Source organism: Melospiza melodia, chromosome W, assembly GCF_035770615.1.
Source record: "Melospiza melodia melodia isolate bMelMel2 chromosome W, bMelMel2.pri, whole genome shotgun sequence".
Lineage (NCBI taxonomy): Eukaryota > Metazoa > Chordata > Aves > Passeriformes > Passerellidae > Melospiza > Melospiza melodia.
This window is the reverse complement of record NC_086225.1, coordinates 1,233,053-1,247,186: the sequence shown is the minus strand read 5'-3', so window position 1 is coordinate 1,247,186 and position 14,134 is coordinate 1,233,053. Positions and strand designations below refer to the sequence as shown.

The following is a 14,134-nucleotide window of genomic DNA, read 5'->3' as shown; positions in this document are numbered from 1 at the left end:
GATGTAAGAAGCTTCTCCACCAAGGACTGAGACATGAAACTCCTAAAAGGCCCTTCTGCTCCTTCCAAGGACTGGGACTGAAACCCCCAGCCCAGGGGAGGTGTGTGGGGGAGGCAAGCTGACCAAAGCAAGATGTTTGCCTGCAGGTTGTGACCACTGGAGCAAGAAAACAATAGCTCTCATTTACTGCTGAGAACATAGACTACCTGTTACATCTGTTCCCTATTGTATCTGTTTCCCCCTCCCCTCACAATTTTCAGTAATAAAAACCTCTGAGTTAGCTAGAGCCTTTGAGATCTCCCCAGCGTAGCAGGCTGGACTGGACCAAAGGACTTTGTCACTGCGTGACTGCGTTGGTAGCTATATCCCCTCTCCCTCTCTCTCTCTCTCTTCTCTCTCTTTCTCTCTCTTATTTTTCTTTCTCTTAATCCCTCTATCACATTTTTGCTGTGGTTATTTCAATAAAACTGCATTTGTTTTGATTATCACTGCAAACCCCCTTGTACCGTGTTGGTTTTTGCACTCTGAGAGCATTCCTACGAACCATCAGGTCATCTGTCCACTAGGACGGATCCTGAAAACATTGCTTGGCAGTCTAGGGCAAAAAAAAAAGAGGATTTCAACTGTAAGTTTAACAAGTGGAGAATTTTTTACATAGAGGTGTTGTAATCACTTTAAGTCACCATAAATCAGCACTGAAGTGTCTGCTTAACCACTTGAGCCTCTGACACCTTCCTCCTTGACTTGGCATTTCCCTGTTAACAGGGATCAGGAAACCAATCTGAATGAAAAAAAGTCTGATACAATATGTTAAGATTTATCCCAGATTCATTCTCTGATCCCATTTGCTTTGAGGGTCCATATAGTCTTGAGACAGTATGAAAAAGAGCATAGCACAGTGTAGTATATGGTAGAGATAATTCATGCTATATATGTATATAAAATATTGTAGAATCTAAGGTATGTCTGTGATCACCCTGGCTGGGAGCAGAGTCTCATGGTTATTCAATTAGTTCCCGGAAAACGTTAAGATAATATCAAGTCTGTTAATGAATGAAAGAAACCTTCCTGGCCCACGATGGATAGTTTCCGTGGAATGTCTAAATCACTCACGGGACTTGCACCTGGGAAGATTACATCTACCGTACTCAAGAACTGGCGTCACTCTACTACATACAAATGCAGACTCCGCGGAGGTGCTCAGACATTCATCTGGACCCCTGGACCTACCTTTGTCTATTCCTGTACATGTGTGGATCCAGTTCTACATGTGAAGAGACACAAAGAAACGTTCGGTCATCCCTGCCTCAGGCAGAATAAACTGTATATAAGCTAGCTGCTCGAAGCATTCGGGGTGAACCACTGGGAAATGCTGTCACTTTGTCAGTCGGATCCTGGTTCACCCAGCGCCTGCACCCGGGGCTGATGATGTCTTGGCTGTGGTGGTTTTTGGAAATTCTATTTTTGTTAACGATCTAATAAAGCTTTGTTAAATTTTTATTATAAAATTGGCTGCCGATTTGATAATTTAAAACAATTTGGTGACTGGCCCTGCGTAAACTGAGACTGGGGTTCGGGAACCCCTTTTCCACTCGGGGGGTGCGTCGCTGAGTTCAGCAGCCCGAGCGGAACAGGTTCCCGAAAACCAATCAGATCCACAAAAGAGCCGCAACTGGAGTCACGGACCCTAATAGGATCCATGTGTGGCAACCGGAACCATAGCCAAGGGAGACAGAGGGCCCAATTCTCGGCAAAGCTCGGAAAAGCTCTAGAGAGATTTCCCAGACCCAAGGTTTTTTTTCACCCGTAAAATTCAACGTGCACGAAGAAGAAAAAGAAAAAGAACCGTATTGTGCGGTTGGGTGGAACGTGATTGGACGCGTGTGTGAGAAGTGACTTTGTCACAGAGCGAGAGTGGACCCCACGACTGCAGTTCCACTTTCCCACGAGGGACGTGGTCAGTCAAGGGGGAAGTGCAAAGTTTTTGTTCGAAACACATGAGACCCAGGACTCGGGAGGAAGTCTAGGGGGAAAACAGGTCACGGTCAGGATCAGGAGGAGAGAGACGAGCCTGGAAACTTCCAGGAATTCGTCCACCTTCTGAGACCGGAGGAAACAGGTAAGAAAACTGCCCAAAAGTAAGCAGAGCAGTTCACTGCTCGACTTGGCCAAGTTGGCGGCTTTTCGCAAGCTGGAAAACTCGACATCGGAGAGAGAGAGGGGACTCGCAACGGACGTCCCGGCGAAATGAGAAAAGGTAAGAAAAATCGCAACATTCCTTGAGAAAATGGGTTTGGGAAAGAGCAGACACCAGAAGAAAGCTCAGGAAAAACCCTCCCAAGTCCCTGGAAAAATCTTACCAGAAATCCCCAGAGATAGTTCCCTGGGGTGGATGCTGGAATACTGGGACCAAAACCTGCTGGAGGGTGGGGAAGTCCAAGGAGAAAATTATCCATTTTTGTATGGAAAAATGGGGAGGGAGGGAGGTTGGAAGATACCTGGTCTGGCTGATATTCGGCACATTTGAAACATGGACTTGTGAGTCTTTGTTTGACCACATGGCTGGTCGCAGCCCACGGGATCCTGAGGAAATCGAATACGCTGACATGCGGAGGCATGCTTGCTCGGGTCTGTACCCGGTACGAGCTCTCCGGTGTGTGGCAAAAGTGGGGAGGGAATGGGAACTGCTGGAAAATCTTCCACCCCCTTACCTTGCGGCCCCACAGCAGCCAGGTCCGGTGCAGGCACAAGCGGCGCAAGGAATGGCTCCCTAGGCAGGGGCTTCACAGGCACAGGCGACAGCACCACTGCCGCCACCGGAGCAGGCGGCGGCATCCGCTTTCCCACATGGCCATGTGGCAGCGGCGCAGCCGTGTCCACAGGCATCTCCGAAAATCGAGGAGAAAAAGGTAGACATCTCTAGGGATGTCTCTCCCCAGACACGTCGAACAAGGTGGAGAACAAGGTGGGCAACAGTGGGGGACAGTGGGGACGAGGAGGAAAAACCCGGCATCTATCCTTTACAGAAGGTGCTGACAGCTCCGGGGGTGATTGGATACGTGCACACCCCGATTGACACCAGTGATGTGAGGGTGTTCAAAAAGGAAATGGGAAAATTAATGGACGATCCTTTGGGGGTGGCGGAGAGGTTGGATGAGCTTTTGGGAACCAGCATATACAACTATGAGGATCTCCAAGCAATACTGAGGTCATTGTTTAACAATGAGGAGAGGGACATGATCCGGTTAGCCGCGATCAAGGATTGGGAAAAGCGGAACCTGAATGGGGGAGCTGAGGAGGAGCATTGGCCAAATCAGAAGCCGTCTTGGGAAGCCCAGACGGAAGAAGGGAGGAAAAAGATGATAAATTTAGGGATATGGTTATTTCAGGTATCAGGGAGGCGATACCAAAAGGGCAGAACATGAGCAAGGTGCTCTGGGAATGTCAGGGGAGGGATGAGACCTCCACGGAGTGATTAGAAAGCTCTGAAAGGGTCTGAGGATGTACTCAGGAATGGATCCTGACTCCCCAGTGGGGATGGTATTGCTAAAAATGCAATTCGTAGCAAAATCCTGGGAGGATATCCGGAAAAAACTAGAGATAATGGACGGGTGGCAGGAGCTGGGATTGCAAGAACTGTTGCTAGAAGCCCAGAAAGTATACATGCGCCAGGACGAGGAAAAGCAAAAGATTCAAGCCAAGGTTCTCGTGGCAGCGGTAAGGGAACCTCAAAAGCAGGAACAGGGGAAGGACACGGCGAAAAAGGTGCTGGCAAAGAAACCGAGTCAGTCTCGAGGAGGGGCTCGGGCGAACAGAAGTGGGATTTTGAGTGTTTTTACTGCAAACAGAAGGGGCACATCAAACGGAATTGTCCCAACAGAGCCAAGGATCAGGCAATTTTCCAGGAAGATTAAGGATATCAGGGGCTTTTCAGCTTGGGGTCCAGAACATCTAGGGAGCCCTTGATAAAACTAAGAGTGGGACTCTATAAAGAAGAGATGTGGTTTATGGTGGACTCAGGGGCGGAATGGACAACGGTGTTGCAGTTACCAAAGTGGTGCGCTCTGAGCGATGACTCCAGGATGGTAACTGGGGCAAAGGGAGATCCCTTTGAGGTTCCAATCATAAAAAATGTAGAAATAAATATGGGAAACAGAAAACACAGTGGTAATATATTATTGTCAAAAGGAGCAGACTTCAGCTTGCTGGGGCGAGACATGATGGTTGCTCTGGGAGTGGGGTTAGCTGTGGAAAAAGCACGACTCAAAGTGAGGCTTTAATAGCCTCACTGCTCCAGACAAAGAAAAGAAAGACCCGAGGGTGTGGTATGTTCCAGGGGAAGCTGGGAGACTGGATATAGAACCAATTCGGGTTGAAATTGAAAGACCAGAAGACCCCATACGGGTCAAACAATATCCCCTCTCCATGGAAGGGAGGAGGGATTTGAAACCAGTGATTGATGAATTAATAAAAAAGGCACACCAGAGCCTTGTATGTCAAGGCACAACACCCCAATTCTGGCGATGAGGAAAACCGATGGCAGCTTTAGACTGGTGCAGGATTTACGGGCTGTGAATCAGAGGACTAAGACCCTGTTCCCCACAGTTTCAAGCCCTTACATATTGTTGAATAGTCTCTCTCCTGAGGACACTTGGTACAGTGTAATTGACTTAAAGGACACTTTCTAAACCTGCCCTCTCGCCAAGGACAGTTGTGATTATTTTGTGTTTCAGTGGGAAGACCCGGAGACGAATAGAAAGCAGCAACTCAGGTGGACTTCATTGCCTCAGGGCTTCGTGGACTCCCCAAACTTATTTGGACAGGCACTTGAACAGGTTTTAAGTCATTTTGTACCAACCCGATGCACAAAGCTTCTGCAGTATGTAGATGATTTGTTGGTTGCAGGTCAGGGGGAGGGGGAGGTAAGGGAAAGCACAATTGAGCTTTTGAACTTTTTGGGGGAAAGGGGGTTGAAGGTTTCAAAGTCAAAGTTGCAGTTTACAGAGCCTGAGGTCAGGTACTTGGGACATTGGCTAACCAAGGGCAAAAAGAAACTGGACCCAGAAAGGGTGGCAGGGATTATTGCCTTGCCACCCCCGCAGACAAAAAGGGAGGTCCGGCAGCTTTTGGGGTTGTTGGGATACTGCCGGCAGTGGATTGAAAGTTACAGTGAAAAGGTGAAATTTCTCTATGAGAAACTCACCACAGAACGGATCAAATGGACACAAAAAGATACCCGGTCAGCAGGGGCTGGCCCACATGCTTGCAAGCGATTGTGGCTGTGGCTTTGCTAGAAGGAAGCGATAAAGGTGACCTTCGGGGCACCACTGGTAGCGTTTGCACCGCAGAACATGCGGGGTATACTACAGCAAAAAGTGGACAAATGGCTCACTGATGCAAGGTTGCTAAAATACGAAGCCATTTTGATTCATTCACAGGACTTGGAGTTGCAGACAACGACTGCACAGAATCCGGTGCAGTTGTTGTTTGGGGAAGCTGCAGAAAAGTTGGTTCACGACTGCGTGGAGGTGGTCGAACTGCAGACCAAGATCAGGGGGGATTTGGAGGAAGAAGAATTGGACGAGGGGGAGAAGTGGTTTGTGGATGGTTCAAGCAGGGTGATAGAAGGGAAAAGAAAATTGGGATAGGCAGCTGTGGATGGGAAAACGGGAAAGGTGATAGAAGCAGGTCCCCTGAATGCGAGCTGGTCTGCACAGGCGTGCGAACTTTACGCCGTTTTGAGGGCATTGAAGGGACTGAAAGGGAAAAAGGGAATGATTTTCACAGATTCAAGGTATGCCTTTGGGGTGGTTCACACGTTTGGGAAGATTTGGGAAGAAAGGGGGCTGATCAGCACGAGAGGAAAGGGACTGATGCACGGGGAATTAATCTGGCAAATCTTAGAAGCTCTAAGGGGGCCGGAGGAAATTGCGGTGGTTCATGTGAAGGGACATCAGACAGGGATTCAGTTCCGGACCAGGGGGAACAATTTGGCAGACCAGGAGGCCAAAACTGTGGCGTTGATGGTGGTAAGTACCCCAGAAATTGAAGGGGAAGAGACCCCGGACGACCTCCCCTCAGCTGTCCCAAAAGGAGATGGAATGCTATGAAAAGATTGGAGCAAATTTGAAGGAAGTTAAGTGGAAGTTACCTGATGGGAGGGAATTAGTTTCCAGAGGTTTTACCAGAAGGATTTTGCGGAGATTGCACCAGAAAACGCACTGGGGGGCACAAGCCCTGGCAGAGCAATTCCTAAAATTTTTCGGGTGCAAGGGATTTTATGAATTGGTGAGAAAAGAGGCACAAGGGTGTTTGATTTGTCAAAAAGTAAACAAATCAAGGGCCAGAAAGGCTGCCCTGGGTAGTCGCCCCATTGCGTACCGACCATTTGAAAGAATTCAGGTTGATTTCACGGAATTGCCAGTGGTGGGAAGGTTCAAATTTGTATTGATAATTGTAGATAAATTGATCTATTGGGTAGAAGCCTTCCCCAGCTCACGGGCAACGGCCCAGACTGTGGCCAGAAAATTGTTAGAGGAAATTGTACCCTGATATGGGGTGGTGAATGGCATTGATTCAGATCAAGGAACACATTTCACATCAAAGGTTATTATGCAGATGGCTGGTGCACTGGGCATCCGATGGGAGTACCACACCCCGTGGGACCCCCAGAGTTCAGGACAAGTGGAAAGAATGAATCAGATTTTAAAGGCACAGTTATCTAAATTAATTTTGGAAACAAAAATGTCCTGGCTGAAGTGTCTGCCTTTGGCACTGCTTAACATCCGAACCATGCCTCACTCAGAGACGGGGCTTTCACCGTTCGAATTGCTATATGGAATGCCATATAAACATGGAATGCCGGTGGGACACCCCAGGTTTGAGAATGGTCAGATTCAACCATACCTGGTTGCAATCAACAGGAATTTACAGGAACTCCGAAAGCAGGAAATAGTGACACAGACTGCTCCTCTGGGGATCGCTATTCACAAAATCCAACCAGGGGACAAGGTGTTTGCTAAAGTGTGGAAAGAGATGCTGCTCTCTCCTCACTGGGAAGGTCCTTTTCTTGTACTCCTGACAACAGACACGGCCATTCAGATGGCAGAGAAAGGCTGGACGCACATGTCTAGAGTGAAAAAGGTTGAACAGCAGGAGGAAGAACCTGAGTGGAAATTACTTCTTCCCCCAGCGACTTGAAGATCAGACTCCAGCGTCCTCATAAATGACCAACAGCGAGCGGATAAATTGTATACTGTCAGATGGTGTATGCTATCCGTTTGTACACTTTAAGTGTGAATATTGTCAAGGGGTTTTTGACATTCATTGTAGAAGGGGACAGAGCCCGAAAGGACTGTGTACTCAGTGTTTAGAGGAGGAGCTTGAATTGACTGACCGTATCCTGACCTTAGCCACCAATTTGGGGATCATTGAATTAGACTCTGAGGAGTGGTTTCGCATTTTTCAAAACGGGGTGCGTGGGAAGCTTAGATCTCAGGCAGAAATCTTGGATGTGGAGTGATGGAAATACATCAGGGTCCCATGCAGTTCCGATGTAATCAGACTGTCACGGTGGGGTGCCTTTAGGAGGAGGTATGCGGCTAGGTCCGAGGGCGTCTTCCCCGAAGAGTTCTGCTGCCGCGAAGATGGTCTTCCTTGCCGCTGGAGGCACCCCAGGGGGTGGAGGCAAAGGCAGAGGATCACGCCTAGTGGGAATCCTGATTGGCCTGAGTCTAGTTGTGTGCGGGACGCAGAGTCTGGGCACTGAGGTCCCGAGGAAAAGTGGAAGTTGCAGCTCCGCGGACAAGTGCGAAACGTGCACTCAGGTGGTCCCGGTCGCAAGGGACGGGGGACACTCAGCATACCAAGCCCCAAATGAATGTCTCAGGAGAACTGGCAGGTACTGTTGGAAAAATGGCACTTGGGTTAAATTATGTGAATTGGAAATTGGGACTTGGTGTATCAATCCTAAGGCAGGGCTAGGGCACAGGCAGTCAAGTGATCACAATCATCAAATGAGAAAACAAAGTGAGGAACCAATCTCAATCCCCCTTTGTAATCAATGTAACCGAACCATGTAGGGCGGAGGGAAGACAGAATCTATCTTTATTGCATACTACCAGGTGAATCCGTTGTGCTATGACAACATAAGGCTGGGAATATGCACGATGAATGGGAAAATGTACTGGATGGCGAGGAATACGAAATTTGACAGTAAATTTACCCTGAACAAGGACCCTCTCATATTGGACCTGGCACCGGCTAATGATGACAGGGTGTGCCTTCAATATGATAGGGTTGTTTGCTTTGCGAAAAATAAAAACAATGAGGATCCTGAGGGAAGAATGAAGGAGATAACTCAGGAACTGAAATGGAGGGAGTCAGAATTGAGGAAACAAAGAGTTGAACAAGAACAATTGAAAACATTGGGCGAGCAGTATGAAATGCTGGAGAGACAATACTCTGAGAGAGAATTACCTTCCCCAGATAGAAACTTGTTCATTGATTTGATGCAAGAAATCGCAACAGAATTGGGTTTGTGGAATTGCTGGATTTGTGGGGGGCTGAAATCTGCGGAGAAATGGCCTTGGAGAGGGGAAGGTTTGGCTGTGGAACAGCTCTTAAAGTGGGACAATCCGAGGGTCTCAAAATTGGCACAGAGACCTGAGAGGTGGATTTTGGATCAAAGGGTAATTGGCACAATCTGTGTCAGTCAGGAAGGGAGTACACCGACATGGTGGGTTCACTCCATGTACATCTACCCTGACGGTGAACTCAGACATGAAGAGCAGGGTCTGGCACCCAGCCCCTCCCTTGGGGTACTGGAGCCGGAAGAATGAAACAAATTGTGAATGGGACAAAAGAATAGGATTGTGCTGGGTCAAAAATCCAGGAGCCAACCCTTTCCAATGCTTGGAAGGTATGAGGGAATACTGGGGAGACCCAGGGAGAATAAACTTGAAATGGAAATCCCCTGATGGAATTTACTGGATATGTGGGAAAAAGGCATACGGTGAGTTACCCTCCAGGGGGAAGGGATCATGCACTTTACACATGATCCGACCAGTTTTCTTTACTCTCCTGAGGACAAAAAGTAATCTGCTGGGGGCTCAGTTATACGAGACCCTGAGGAGGGAGAGGAGTCTGAAAAAGATAATACCAGTGATAAGCGATAAACAAGCCTGGGGAGAGGAAGAGTGACCAGCGGCATAAATAATTGATTATTATGGGCTGGCCATGTGGGCCCAGGATGGAAGCTACGGGTATAGGACTCCGATTTATCTACTGAACAGATTGATTAGGCTGCAAGCAGTTATGGAAATTGTTTCATATCACACCTCTGAAGCCCTGGATTTACTGAGCTGGCAGCACACACAGGTACGGGCCTTTGTGTACCAGAATCGAATAGCTCTAGACTATTTGCTGGCCAAGGAAGGGGGAGTGTGTGGAAAATTCAATGAGTCAGAATGTTGTATTGAGATCGAAGATTATGGGGAAACCATAAGAGGTTTGGCAGCCGAAATCAAAAAGGTGGCCCATGTCCCTGTCCAAAAATGGAAATCAATTTTACAGTCTTCCTGGTGGGACAAATTATTTGATGAGGGATGGTGGAACAAAGTAATGTTTCTTGTGCTCTGTTCAGTAGCTGGAATCCTATTCCTCCCTTGTCTGATCCCATGTTTTATCAGACCGATCCACTCTGTGGTCCAGGGAATGCAAATTGCTATAGTTCCCATGGACTCGGAAGGAGCTTCCGGAGGCAACGCATCTAAGATCATGCGGTTGGGAGAAAGAAAGTATGCCAGCAATGCTGCAGAGGCATTGGCAAAATTCGAAACTCAGACAACTGTGAAAATGAATAATGTGGTGTATCAGGGCATCCCACCAGGGGAGTACCGAATAGTGTAAAGGAGTACTCTGTGGGGAATCCTTACCGGTGAAGGGTAGATATAGGTAATTAAAAATTTAATAATTGTGAGCATGAATTAATTTGGTGAAATAAATTGGGAGAGATTGTAGTATATGGTAGAGATAATTCATTTATATAAAATATTGTAGAATCTAAGGTATGTCTGTGATCACCCTGGCTGAGAGCAGAGTCTCATGGTTATTCAATTAGTTCCCGGACAACGTTAAGATAATATCAAGTCTGTTAACGAATGAAAGAAACCTTCCTGGCCCATGACTGATAATTTCCATGGAATGTCTAAATCACTCACGGGACTTGCACCTGGGAAGATTACATCTACCGTACTCAAGAACTGGCGTCACTCTACTACATACAAATGCAGACTCCGCTGAGGTGCTCAGACATTCATCTGGACCTCTGGACCTACCTTTGTCTATTCCTGTACATGTGTGGATCCAGTTCTACATGTGAAGAGACACAAAGAAATGTTCGGTCATCCCTGCCTCAGGCAGAATAAACTGTATATAAGCTAGCTGCTTGAAGCATTCGGGGTGAACCACTGGGGAAATGCTGTCACTTTGTCAGTCGGATCCTGGTTCACCCAGCGCCTGCACCCGGGGCTGATGATGTCTTGGCTGTGGTGGTTTTTCGAAATTCTATTTTTGTTAACGATCTAATAAATCTTTGTTAAATTTTTATTATAAAATTGGCTGCCGATTTGATCATTTAAAACAACAGTGATAAAATTAACCCATCAAAGAAAAGCATAATATTACTGCTTTCAGCAGCACACTAGCTCGCTCTGATCATGAAACTATGGTATTAATGGGTGCTAAAAGAGAAAACAAAATATAAAGTATTTTTAAAGTTTGTAAGTACTTTGAACTTTAAAAGCATCAACATTAAATAATAATTTAGCAACATTAAATATTAATTTAGTATTGACTTCGCATTTTTGAAAACATTCAGTGAGCATGTATCTGAAAATAAGACATGATGAAATAAAGTCATCTTCATTCCGCTGCTTTGTTGCATGAAAACAATTTTGATTGTTTTCTTTTGTTTTCCCACATACATCTTGCTCACCTTTTGTTGCAGTGTGTTGCAATTTCCTGTTTTAAACTTCCCAGCCCCTTCCCAGGTATGGCAATACCTCTCTTCCCCTTCCCCCTCGCCCCCTTGCTGAGTGCCTTCTGTCAATGAGGCTTAACATTCCTGCAAGGCCTCGTGTGGTAGGTCAAGTTCAAAGGATGCTCTTCAGGCCTGGGGGTCATTGGCCTGTCTGGGTGTCATCGTCCCCTGAGACCCTGCCCCTCCCACCTGGTTAGTGGCTCACCTGTCCCTTCCCTCCCCCCGGAGCTTAAGAAGTCACTCAGGCCATGTGGTCAGGATTCTGTTGGATCTGTTACCTAAGATTCAGACGTCTGTGACCATAGAATAAACTCTGGATATTAACCCTCCAGCAGAATCCATCTCCTTTTCCTCCTCACCTTAGCCTGAAGCCTTCCCACCTCAGGTAAACTGAGTTTCTACAAGCCTCGACTTGTTTCAGTGCCCAGCTGCAACATCCAGCCAGCCAAAAGTGTCTCTGAGGTGAAATACCACAGTCGCCGCCTTTGGCCGAGCAGCAAGAGTCAGACCAGCCCAGGCACAATCTACCTGGTAATATTGGGATCATATTCCAATAACCTTTGAGTACCCTTTTCCTGTGTTTGAAAGTGCTCTTAAAAGCATGTGTCAAGGTATACACAGAACACGTCTGTTAGATAATGAACATAATATACCTACCTGGCTCAATAGCAGCAGATATGAATGATTGGGCTTCCCTTACTCTCTTCATCACTTCTTCCAGTTCCTTGGCAGCAGCTTGAGGTGTCATTTCAGGAGGCTTCACTATTGCATTATTGGAGTGATTTATTCTAAATTAAGACAAAAATAAAACCTTTAACTTCCAAACTTTTGAAAAGGAAAAACGAAAAAAAATGAAAACACCTCAACTTCCATGTATGACTAAAAACCACAAAGTTCAGCAAAACTACAATTTTATCCTCTAACATTCATCTTTTCTAAGTATATGAAATGCCTGGTTTTTATTGCTTTCAAATCCTATGACTTTTAAATAATTTTGGCACAATATTTCTGTTAAATTTTTTTCTAGTACAAGTCTATAAATCTATTTCAGATAAAATTTCTACATTAATACCTACTAATTACATACACATCATATATAAAGCTTAATTAGTACAAAGGACTTTGCAGATTCTCTCACTGTTATGGCTTTCACCAATTCAAGATTGGATGTAGAAATATCTTATTCAATGCCAACCATATTCTTCTTGGAAAAAAAGTTATGTCCAACCTTGAAATTTGAGTTCATAAAGCACTCCAGTTTACTAACAATAGGTCTTTACATTGATACTATACTAATATTATAAATAATATAATAATAAAAAATAAATATTAATCACAGCAGTTTCCTGCATGAGTCATAAATGTATAAGGATACTAAGACATCTCTCATTCAATATTCATATAGATAATTAGTTTCTTACTTCAGTGGCCTGTCTCCAAACATAACTCCATTAAAGGCGAGAGCTCGAGGTACAGAATTTTGGTCTGCAAATTCCACAAAAGCAAATCGTGTTGGTTGTGTCTCATCACCTGCCATTCGCACAAATTTGACTTCTCCAACTTGCTTAAAAAATTCAAGCAGCTGATCTGCTGTTGTAGTCTAGAAAGAGTCAAAGATCTCAGCTGAAGTAAAATATATAATGAAAACCACTTATTCAACATATCAGATAATCTAACAGCTACAGATTTTGGAAAGACATCTCATCATCATTACACAGGTGACATGAATTTGGTGATGTTACACTTGAAGAGAGAAAGGTATTTTTTTTCTTCCATTAATTTAAAAAATATATTACAATTTAAAATAGTGCAACCATGAGCCCTGAAGTCCTACATCTAGGTTAAAAAAGCACTTGTACAGGATTTTGTAGTTTTCAGACAACTTATTTGAAATAACTGATGATACACCTATGTCCAAGATACTGATGGTGAATTTTGATCAACTAAAAAAAAAATCCAAGCAGTATTACAAGACTTCACTTTTCTCTGTTTTTCTACTAGTTCCAAGCTTGTTTTATTTTATTGCAATCAATAGTAGTTTTATACTTTAGTAGCTACTTTAGCAGTCAAAAAACAAAAACTCAAATACTTATATTTCCATCAGTCAAAATCAAATTGTTTTTCAATCAGTTGCTGAAAAACAAATTTCTGACAGACCCAACTTTCCTGTCAGAGTAACTCAAATATATTTATGCTAATTTTTCAACTTCTACTGGGACAAATAATTTCTTCTTACTGTACTTAAGCAACTGCAGAGTGTTGTGGGGGACAGCTACCATTCTCTCACAAATTCTGAGGCATTGCTCCGCTAATATAGTCAAGCTGGACATTTGATCAACACCCACAATCATAAATGCTTCTTGAATTCAGTTAGAGTGTGATTTCTTTGTTTTCCTGCTAGAATGAATTCCAACAGTCTGGTCTAATCTGATTGGCAAAAGAGAATTCAAGAATTTGAAATATCTCTAGTAAACTTCTATTGGCATCAACTAATGAAAACTCTTAAAATGTAAGATTGTAATTCACAAATTAACAATTCTGTATCTTCCATTATTATTACCAACAAAACCAAAAAAAGCTACCTGTGAATTCAAGTTTCCAACATAGACTGTTCTTCTAATTTCATCAATCTTTGATGGGTCCACATTCCCTATAATTGGTGGCTGTGGTATTTCTCCCAGTGTTGTAATGTTAGGGTCCAATGCTGCTGCTGGTATAGCCCCCAAAGTGCCAAGTGAAACACCAAGCTGGAAAATATAAAAATAGGATATGCTTTGCAACCAAGCACAGGAAGGAGACACTTCACCTTTTATTACTTGCCTTCCTTGTGCATTTCTGTAAAAATAAACCTAATTAATATAGGTATGACTTTAAACCGTAAGGTCCCAGAATTGAGAATTGAAATTTCTCTTGGGGAATGTTATAAAAAAGTCACTTTAAAATTATTACTAAATTGGTCTGCTGAGTTCCTGGTTTGAATTTTTTCTCCATTCAAAAATCAACTTCCTTTTCAGCAAAGTTTCTAACCACCAGTAGTTTTTTATGTAACAAAACTACTCTCTTTATTTGAAATAATCCTTTTATTATTAAACA

The 14,134-nt window shown here is 44.5% G+C and overlaps 1 protein-coding gene across 1 annotated transcript in view; it reads right to left on the bottom strand.

The window, feature by feature from the left end:
- LOC134431515 (splicing regulatory glutamine/lysine-rich protein 1-like) overlaps window positions 1-14,134 on the bottom strand; it is a 94,951-nt gene that overhangs the window by 45,670 nt on the left and 35,147 nt on the right. Inside the window, exons 4-6 of the mRNA XM_063179513.1 lie at window positions 13,624-13,788; window positions 12,463-12,641; window positions 11,699-11,829 (exon numbers count right to left, since the gene is read on the bottom strand). Coding sequence (XP_063035583.1) covers window positions 11,699-11,829; window positions 12,463-12,641; window positions 13,624-13,788 — 475 coding nt within the window. The remainder of the gene's footprint in view (window positions 1-11,698; window positions 11,830-12,462; window positions 12,642-13,623; window positions 13,789-14,134) is intronic.